Source organism: Calidris pugnax, unplaced genomic scaffold, assembly GCF_001431845.1.
Source record: "Calidris pugnax isolate Ruff unplaced genomic scaffold, ASM143184v1 scaffold205, whole genome shotgun sequence".
Classification (NCBI taxonomy): Eukaryota; Metazoa; Chordata; class Aves; order Charadriiformes; family Scolopacidae; genus Calidris; species Calidris pugnax.
The window spans coordinates 239,543-249,231 of record NW_015090943.1 but is presented as its reverse complement, the minus strand read 5'-3'; the positions used below and the strand labels follow the sequence as shown (position 1 = coordinate 249,231).

At 55.4% G+C, this 9,689-nt stretch overlaps 1 protein-coding gene across 1 annotated transcript in view; it reads left to right on the top strand.

Annotated features, from left to right (window-relative positions):
• The first annotated feature begins 245 nt into the window (after positions 1 to 245).
• Positions 246 to 9,689, top strand: part of ZBTB17 (zinc finger and BTB domain containing 17) — a 17,743-nt gene continuing 8,299 nt past the window's right edge. The window contains exons 1-11 of the mRNA XM_014951864.1: positions 246 to 672; positions 1,319 to 1,403; positions 1,896 to 2,013; positions 4,661 to 4,867; positions 5,036 to 5,224; positions 5,486 to 5,650; positions 6,276 to 6,404; positions 6,778 to 7,016; positions 7,111 to 7,253; positions 8,700 to 9,000; positions 9,129 to 9,216. Coding sequence (XP_014807350.1) covers positions 1,398 to 1,403; positions 1,896 to 2,013; positions 4,661 to 4,867; positions 5,036 to 5,224; positions 5,486 to 5,650; positions 6,276 to 6,404; positions 6,778 to 7,016; positions 7,111 to 7,253; positions 8,700 to 9,000; positions 9,129 to 9,216 — 1,585 coding nt within the window. The 5' untranslated portion in view covers positions 246 to 672; positions 1,319 to 1,397. The remainder of the gene's footprint in view (positions 673 to 1,318; positions 1,404 to 1,895; positions 2,014 to 4,660; positions 4,868 to 5,035; positions 5,225 to 5,485; positions 5,651 to 6,275; positions 6,405 to 6,777; positions 7,017 to 7,110; positions 7,254 to 8,699; positions 9,001 to 9,128; positions 9,217 to 9,689) is intronic.

Here is a 9,689-nt window from a genome sequence, read left to right as displayed (position 1 = left end):
CCAGGGAGGGCTGTGGGGATCCCGGGGAGGGTTCTGGAGGGCCTGAAGGCGGGGCCCAGGGGGACACGGGGGCTGGGAGGGGAAAGGGGGCTGCGGCCCAGCTCGCTGCTTGGGGAGTCCCCCCCAAAAGAAGATGGTTTGGGGGCCACCCCGATGTGCGACCCCCGTTTTTTTTTGAGGGGAGGCTGCGTGGGGGTTCCCTCATCCCCTTAACACTCCAGGGGGGGCTGTGACAGCTCTCCCCCCCGAATTTGCACTCTCACCCCATGTGACCCCCCCCTAGGTCGCTGCCGGGCCCTGTGCTGAGGCCCAGGGTGGCTGTGGTGAGGGGAACAGGGGGCTACTGGTGCTTACTGGGGTCCTCGCCAGCCACGTGTCCCCTCACCGAGCCGTGGGGTGATTTGGAGTGAGGTTGGGAGCAAAGCCCTGTCCCCCTGCGTGTGGGGCAGCCTCCATCCCCACAGAACATGGTAAGGCCTCTGCGGGGGACACAGCCCTGACAACCAAGACTGTGCAAGACAAGATCCCCAGCACCACACGAGCTGTCTGCCTGCACGCCAAGGACATCACCAGCAGAACAGTGGAGAAAACTTCAAAGCATCATGCAGTAATTTAAGGAAAAAAAAGGAATTTTCTCATCTTCTGGCATCTTTTTTGGCATGATGACAGCCTGTACGTGTCCTTTATGGGCGTCGCTTTCTGGGCACGGGTGACACGTTCCGTGGGCAAAGCCGTTTTTCCATGATTGCATTTCTGCATTAGAAGCTTACGTGGAAATTTCAGCGATCGGGCAGTGCCGCAAAGAACAGGATTTTTTGCGAGAAGACAAAAGGTTTCCTAGTTCCTCATCCAGGCGCTGGCAAATGGGTGGTTTTCAGGGCAGAGCTCAAGGTCTGGGCAACATCTCGGCCGCCCCGCCGGCTCCCTGCCTGCTGCAGCCCAGGGCTCCTGTTACCTGTCACCTCGGGAGCTGCACGAGCATCTCCCTGGGCCCAAAAACTAAATATCCAAGGGGTCTGCAAGGGTGTTTGTTCACTGGGGGGGGGTCCAGAGTGTCTCTGCTCATCTCTGTCCTCGTGTCTTTCCCCTTTTAGTTCCTTTCCACCACGTTTTTTTCCTGCTTGTCATGGCATGTGGTTATTTTTTCCCCCCTTCCTTACAGCTGAATGTGAGCTCGCCTTTTTGGTTTCGCCGCTGACCACAAACTCCAGAGCCCTTCCCTGTTTCCTGACTTGTATCATTAGCCCATCTGTACCTTGAATGCTCCGGTGAGATCGGCTCTTAACTTGATGTGTTTTTTTAACTGAAACTGTTGCAGAATCAGTTACTGGAAATGAGGACAGGCTCCTCTGCGCAGAGACTGAAAGGATTAGGGCTGCTGACACACGAGAAGGGAGATGACGGTAGGCAGAAAGTAAACCCTCTCTTCTTCTATATCTTCTCAGTGTAGGAATGTAGGGCTGGATGGTGACAGTGTTGAAAGACAACGTTTAAACCATTATTTTTTTCCGATTTATCAAGCTTTGGGGTTTTTTTTTAATAGGTAGACACTCAGGTGGCAGGTATGGGGAGAGGTTAATGTCATTAGTAAGGCAAGAGAGCTTAAGGGAGCTCGTGTGGGAAGCTCCCTGGGACTGGAGCTGCTGTATTTATCTCTGGGAGTGCGTGCAGCAGGCGTGGGTGTTCTCATAACAAAGCTTTTCTGTGATTAATCGGGTAACGAGAGACTCGACAGCCCCGTCAGGGAGAGGGCGGGAGGGGAAACGCCGCTCCTGGGCCTCTGACGAGGGGAAATTGGGGTGTGCCCGGTCCTGGGTCGGTGGTGTCAGACCTTGGCGCCTTCCACACACAAGGTTTGGGTTTTAAAACGGAGCTTTTCATCCCGTTTCTCCCAGGATGGCCGCGTAGAGGCTGAGTTTAGCGCCGGGAAGGGGGAAAACTCAGGAGGAGAACCACAACCATCTCGCCCGCAGCCTCAGTCCTCTGGATATCTCTGCTCCTCGCAGCGCAGGGGTGAGATCGGGCACCTGTCCTGGTTTATCTGTGTGTGGCAGCGATGGGTTTGTGCTAACAGAGGCTAATAGGGCCCGAGAGGTGATTGTCCCCCTGTACTGGGCACTGGTGAGGCCTCACCTTGAGTACTGTGTCCAGTTTTGGGCCCCTCACCACAAAAAAGGCATTGAGGTGCTGGAGCGGGTCCAGAGAAGGGCAACAAAGATGGTGAGGGGTCTGGAGCACAAGTCTTATGAGGAGAGGCTGAGGGAGCTGGGGGTGTTCAGCCTGGAGAAGAGGAGGCTGAGGGGAGACCTTATTGCTCTCTCCAACTCCCTGAAAGGAGGGGGTAGAGAGGTGGGGGTCGCGCTCTTCTCCCAAGTCACAGGCGACAGGACGAGAGGAAATGGCCTCAAGTTGCGCCAGGGGAGGTTCAGGCTGGATATTAGGAAAGATTTTTTCACTGAAAGGGTTCTCAGCCATTGGACTGGGCTGCCCAGGGAGGTGGGTGAGGCCCCATCCCTGGAGGTGTTCAAAAGCCGGGTTGATGTAGTGCTGGGAGGTCTGGTTTAGTGATGGTGATGCTCCTTGTTTGTTGTGTGGGTGTCTGTTTTTGTCAAAGTGAGGTTGACGGTTGGACAAGATGATCTTTAAGGTCCCTTCCAACCTAGAAGATTCTGTGATTCTGTAATTAATTTAGTGGTCAGGTGGACTAGCAATCCCTGATTTGGCATTTGCCCTCCCCCAGATCCATCCCCATTCGGTTGGGGAAGGAGATGGATCTCGGCACCGGAGCCACGAACTGGCCCTGCCCGAGCGGTGGCAGGGAACCAGGGTGGTGTTTTGGGTGCACCGTGGTTTTTTGGTCCAGATATTTGGGATTTTTGAGGCTTGGAGTTAGGGATTTTAGTGTGCAAAGGTGATTTCAGCTGTTGGGTGCTGGTTTGGGTGTGAGGACGATACGCAGCTCGTCCCAACCTCTGCCCCTCTGCGCTCACATGCTCCAACCGAGCTGTAACGTGATGTTACGGAGGAAACCACAGAAAAGATGAAGTTTGAGTTGGATTTCTATGGATTTTGCTTCCTTCGCAAAGCTGGGCTGCGAAGCTGAGGCGAGTCCAATCGGGGAGCGATAAAAATCATCATTCAGATGCAAAGTGCCTCCTACAAATTACCAAAAATAGCCTTTTAGTGCATCAAACCATCGTGATTTCTCAGGTCCTGCTGCGCAGAGCTTTCCAAACATGGAAGGTAGCATTGCTTGTCCTGCTGGGAAAATCCTTCCTTTTTTTTTTCTGGAGTTTCCTTCGCAAACCTGACAGGGTCAGATGCCTGCGGGGGCCGAGACGGATTTTGATACAAATACTGATTTTTCTGGCTCTCGAGGGATGTATTTTGGGACAGGCTGTGGGTGTTTGGTTAAAAAGTACCTCGTGTTTTGAAGAGCTGAGGGAAAGTCGTGGCAGTGGGTTAATTGCGAAGACAAACAGCGTGTTTTGGAAGGGAAGCGTTCTCTCTCCGTGCGTGATCTGATGCTGTCAGAGGTGTCTGGGCTTCTCATCCCCACTGGGAATGGTTTTGGAAGCTGGATTGAGCCTTGGGTGGAAGATCTCTCAGCGAACACGTTGCTAGCACCCTCAGCAGACAGGAGGAGGCTCCCTCTGCCCGCCCTGCTCGCCTGCTGCGCTTCTGCACACTCCAAAGGATCCAGAAGGGACGTGCTCAGAGCTGCCTGGTTTTGTGGATCCAAACCTGTTGCTTTTCCTCGATCCGAGACTCCCCATCTTTTTTTTTTAAGAGCTGGTAAACTAGAAAAGTGACTGCTTTGGGCTGGAAGCCTTCAGAGAGACACCAAGCATCAACTCAATGTCAAAACCATACCCTTGCCTCTGCCAGCAGAGCTTTAGGGGCTTCCTGGCCTGGCAGGTTGAACAAATAACTGTGGATTGTCCCTGTTTGCTTTCTTTTCCTCCCTTGTTCATGGATTAAATGATCCCTTCAGCCCACAGAGGAGCAGTTTTTGGAAAATGAAGCCAAGTGAAAACCCTGTGCCCTTTAACTTTGCTGATGAGCACCTCATTGGAAAATAGGCTTTCGTGGTTTTTCCAGGAGTTTGCAGCATTCCTCAACCAAAGTCGTGCTCCGAGTGGGGAGAACTCCCTCCAAACACACCATAAAAGATTTAAAATCCCTCGGTATCAGGAGGTGAGCACCTAAAATGAGCAGGAACTTGAAGATTTCGGTGAACACTTTCCATGCTGCGCCCTTGGCAGGAGCAGTGGCACCACCTGCTCACCAAAGGGATGTGTTTGCAGAGGCAGGAGGGTTCCTGCTCACAGGCTGGGCCGGACATAGAGCATTAAATATGTTTTAAATGCCATTAAGGTGGCAAAAAAATATATTGACTGTTCAATCAACTCTCTCTGCAGCCTCGTGCCGGTGTTGTGTGTGTTACAGGAGAGCTTTTGGGGTTGTATATGATGGGGGGGAGGCACGTGGCTGTAGTGAGGAGCTGAAATCAGGCTTTTTGGGCCACGTTTTTTACCTAAGAAGGGCGGTGGGGTTGTGCTTGATCCGTGTCTTTGTGATCTTTCCTGTTTCATGGCCCTTTCTGACGCAGCTTTGGGGTCTCACCCCCTCTCCTGGGGTTTGTTTTTCCTCCCTGCAGCCATGGATTTCCCCCAGCACAGCAAGCAAGTCCTGGAACAGCTCAACCAGCAGAGGCAGCTGGGTTTGCTCTGCGACTGCACCTTCGTGGTGGACGGCATCGACTTCAAGGCCCACAAAGCCGTGCTGGCGGCCTGCAGCGAGTACTTCAGGATGCTTTTCGTCGACCAGAAGGACGTGGTGCACCTCGACATCAGCAACGCGGCAGGTAGGCAGAGGGTTGTCTGATAGCCCTCTGAGCTGCTTGATCGCAGCAGTTTGGTGCCCAGGGTTTGAGGGAGGCTCTTCAGCCTGTTGTTTCCTGCACTTTGGGCTTTTCAGAATGGTGTGGCCGAGAGGTGAGAGCTTATTTCTGGCTGTGTCGCCTCCTTTGCAGGCCTGGGCCAGGTTTTGGAGTTCATGTACACGGCCAAGCTGAGCCTGAACCCCGACAACGTGGAAGACGTGCTGGCTGTGGCGGGTTTCCTCCAGATGCAGGAGATTGTCAGCGCCTGTAACGCTCTCAAGTCCCTCTCCGTGCCGGCAGAAAGCCCTGCTGAGATCCAGCGACCTCCCGCCGAGATCGGTACGTAGTTTCCTCACTTTCCCTCACCCAGGGAGACTGGGAATTGCCCAACGGAGCAGCCACCATCCAAACCCACGCCCTGGGTACATCCCCTGGTGCCCAAGGGCGTCCGGATGGGGTTTGATCCCCTTGTGTGGCACCAGCGGTTGAAGGACTGATGTGTCCTTGAATTTTTATGGGATTTGGGAATCCTTCTGGCAGCCGTTGGGGTGTCCCTGCGTGGGCAGCAAAAGCTGGAGCACTTTGCCTTGTCCCTCACAGGGGCTGACAAGGCGACTCTCGAGGACAAGAGGTCGACTGCGGAAGCGCTGGGTGATGTCGACAGAATAAAACCAGTTCCTCCCCACCCTGAGGGGAAGGAAGAGACACCCATGGCCGCAGCGGCGCAGCCCGAGGGGCAGGCAGAGCAGCTGGGTGGCCAAGGAGGTGAGCCACCAGTGGGTGACACTGGACGCTGGAGCAGGTCCAGAGAAGGGCGACAAAGCTGGTGAGGGGTCTGGAGAATAAGTCTTGTGAGGAGAGGCTGAGGGAGCTGGGGTTATTCAGCCTGGAGAAGAGGAGGCTGAGGGGAGACCTTCTTGCTCTCTCCAACTCCCTGAAAGGAGGGTGTAGAGAGGTGGGGGTCGGTCTCTTCTCTCAAGTCACAGGCGACAGGACGAGAGGAAATGGCCTCAAGTTACACCAGGGGAGGTTCAGGCTGGATATTAGGAAAAGTTTTTGCACCGAAAGGGTTCTCAGGCATTGGAATGGGCTGCCCAGGGAGGTGGTTGAGGCCCCATCCCTGGAGGTGTTCAAAAGAGGGGTTGATGTAGTGCTGGGAGGTATGGTTTAGTGATGATGCTCCTTGTTTGTTGTGTGGGTGTCTATTTTTGTCAGTCAGGTTGATGGTTGGACAAGATGATCTTTAAGGTCCCTTCCAACCTAGAAGATTCTGTGATTCTGTGAAAATCCCCCTGTCACCCCCCTCGACGCACCCTGTCCTGCTGCTGGGCTCTGCTGCGTGGGGCCTGGTGTCTCCTCCAGCATCCCCAGGACACTCTGGTGTTTGTAGGAGCAGAGGCTGGTGTCCAAGAGGGCCCTGTCACCGAATTTCCTGGCCACCCGCAGCCGGCGGAGAGCGTGGTCGGCAGCGGCAGCCCCACGGCGAAGGGTGACATCTCTCTGGGCACTGAAACAGGAGGTGGGTTCCTGAGCAAGGAGGGTGGTGGGGGCTTTGTGTCTGCCCCTTCCCTTCAGCTCAGGCAAGGACTGACCCCTTGTTTTCCCAGCAATTAATTTCATTAAAGAGTTTTGCTGTTTGAACGCAGCGGGTTGTGGAGCCTCCATGGGAAACGCTCCTCTGTCTGCGTGGGCTTTGGGATTTTAAGGCTAAAAACCTGCAAATCCAAACTGGCTCCGGGCAGAGAGAGAACTGGGATTTCCCTGAGGGCAGTAGAGCAGCTCTAAAGCCCCTTCACCTTAAACCTGGGCTTAGAGTTAGGAAATGTGGGTGAGTTCTGTGTGTCTTGATGCTCCTCACGTCTCCGGTGTCCCTGTTTCCCAACTGCTGGCAGAAATGGAGCTGGAGGGGAAGGAGGAAGAGGGGGAGATGACGGCGGAGGATGAAGAGGAGGCTAAAATCCCCGAGGAGGAGCAGCCCCGGTTAGAAAACGGAGAAAATGCCGAAGATAACGAATCGGGGAGCACCGACTCCGGGCAGGAGAACTCGGGGGAGACCCGTCTGCTGCGTTCGGGCACGTACAGCGACAGGACCGAGTCGAAAGCCTACGGCTCTGTCACACACAAGTGTGAGGTGAGGCCAACCCCGGCCACGGGCCACCTCTCCAGTCTCCTGGGGACACTGGGTGTCACTCTCTGCTCTCATACCTGTCTCTCTCCATCCCTAGGACTGCGGGAAGGAGTTCACCCACACCGGGAACTTCAAGCGGCACATCCGTATCCACACGGGTGAGAAACCCTTCTCCTGCAGGGAGTGTAACAAAGCCTTCTCCGACCCGGCTGCCTGCAAAGCCCACGAGAAGACACACAGGTACGGCAACGCCGGGGGCTGGGAGGTGCCACCGGGGCCAGCAGGGTGGAGAAAGGGTTGTGACAACACCAAGGGCTGGCTGAGGTTTGAGGAAGAGGCCGGTCCAGCGGCCGACACCACTCTGCCTCTCGCTCCGAGACTCCCAGCAGCTCGTTTGGGTGGTGCCAGCCGTGGGATGACACCGGCAGCGCCCCAAAAATGTGCCTTTTGCTTTAAAAGATCAAATCCCTCCCAAATCCATCAGCGTGGTGGGGTGCTCCAGGAGGAGGTTTATTTTCCTGGCCCTGTCCCTTCCCTTTTGCGTTGCGTCCTGTGGGATCTGGAGGGGTCTAGCTGGGGCGGTGGAGCTCGGATTGAGTTGGGGGAGAGCTCAGAATGCTGATTTGGAACTGGAACAATGGCTCAAAGTCCAGATGGAAACCAGTCACAAGTGGTGTTCCTCAAGGGTCCGTGCTGGGGCCAATACTGTTTAATATTTTTATCAATGATATAGACAGGGAGATTAAAGGCACCATCAGCAAGTTTGTGGACGATACCAAGCTGTGTGGTGTTGTGGATACACCAGAGGGACAGGATGTCATCCAAAAGGACCTGGACAGGCTGGAGAGGTGGGCCCAGGTGAACCTCATGAGGTTCAACAAGAGCAAATGCAAGGTTCTGCACCTGGGCCGGAACAATCCTCACCACCAATACAAACTGGGGGGTGAGGGATTGGAAAGCAGCCCTGAGGAAAGGGACTTGGGGGTGCTGGTGGACAAGAAGCTGGACATGAGCAGGCAGTGGGCAGCTGCAGCCCAGAAGGCCTATCCCATCCTGGGCTGCTTCAAAAGATGCGTTGCCAGCAGGTCCAGAGAGGGGATTCTGCCACTTTGCTCTGGTGAGACCTCACCTGGAGTATTGTGTGCAGGTCTGGAGCCCTCAATATAAGAAGGACATGGACCTGATGGAGAGGGTCCAGAGGAGGGCCACAAGGATGATCAGGGGGATGGAGCACCTCTGCTACGAGGACAGGCTGAGGGAGCTGGGGTTGTTCAGCCTGGAGAAGAGGAGGCTCCGGGGAGACCTAATAGCAGCCTTCCAGTACCTGAAGGGAGCCTACAGGAAGGCTGGGGAGAGCCTGTTTAGAAAGGCCTGCAGTGACAGGACGAGGGGAAATGGCTTCAAGCTGGAGGGGAACAGATTTAGACTGGAGATGAGGAGAGGGTTCTTCACTGTGAGGGTGGTGGAGCACTGGAACAGGTTGCCCAGGGAGGTGGTTGAGGCCCCTTCCCTGGAGATATTCAAGGTGAGGCTCGACGAGGCCCTGGGCAACCTGGTCTAGTTGGGGGTGTCCCTGCTGGGAGGGTGTCCTCCTGCGGGGGGGGCGGACTAGATGACCTTGAAGGTCCTTTCCAACCCAGATGATTGTATGATTCTATGATTGTATGATTTTTTTCCCCTCCCCAGCCCCCTGAAGCCCTACGGCTGCGAGGAGTGCGGGAAGAGCTACCGCCTCATCAGCCTGCTGAACCTCCACAAGAAACGGCACACAGGGGAGGCCAAGTACCGCTGCGACGACTGCGGCAAGCTCTTCACCACCTCGGGCAACCTCAAACGGCACCAGCTGGTCCACAGCGGGGAGAAACCCTACCAGTGCGACTACTGCGGGCGCTCCTTCTCCGACCCCACCTCCAAGATGCGTCACCTGGAGACCCACGACACCGACAAGGAGCACAAGTGTCCTCACTGCGACAAGAAATTCAACCAGGTGAGTTGTGGGGAGAGACAGAGAGCCCAACCCATGATGTTTTGGGTCCTTCCGGAGGGAGATGGGGGGTGAAATGGGGTGGTGGTGTGGGGGGGAAATCTCAGCTTCTCTTTCTCTCACCCACCCAGGTGGGGAACTTGAAGGCTCACTTGAAGATCCACATCGCGGACGGGCCCCTCAAGTGTCGGGAGTGCGGCAAACAGTTCACCACTTCAGGTAGCCCGGGGTTGGGAGGTGGTGAGGTCCAAGTGATGGTTTGGCTGGCCCAGGGAGGAGTGGGGGGGACACACAGGGACCCTTCTGTGTGGGGGGGTCAGAGCCAGAGGAAGGATTTCATCCTGGGCACAGGGGGGTTTAAACCTTTCACTGTGGGAGCATAAATTCATCCCCCTCCGTGGGGCCAGGCTGGTGTTTCTGTGGGATCACACCCGGGAAGGAGCCTTTGATGCAGGTTTTGGGGATGGGGATGTCTCCTTCCATCTCCCCAAATCCCTGTGGAGCCTGAGGACTCTGGATGAGCTCGATGGAGTCTTTCCATCCCCTCAAAAATCAACTGCTTGTTCTGGTTGTCCCCCCCACCGCGTTATCCTCGGCTCCAGGGACCGGTGGTGTGACGTTACTGCGTGCTCCCCGCTCCGTAAATAACCATGGGTTTTCCCAAGGGAGTTACTGGGGTGCTGGGAAGGAGG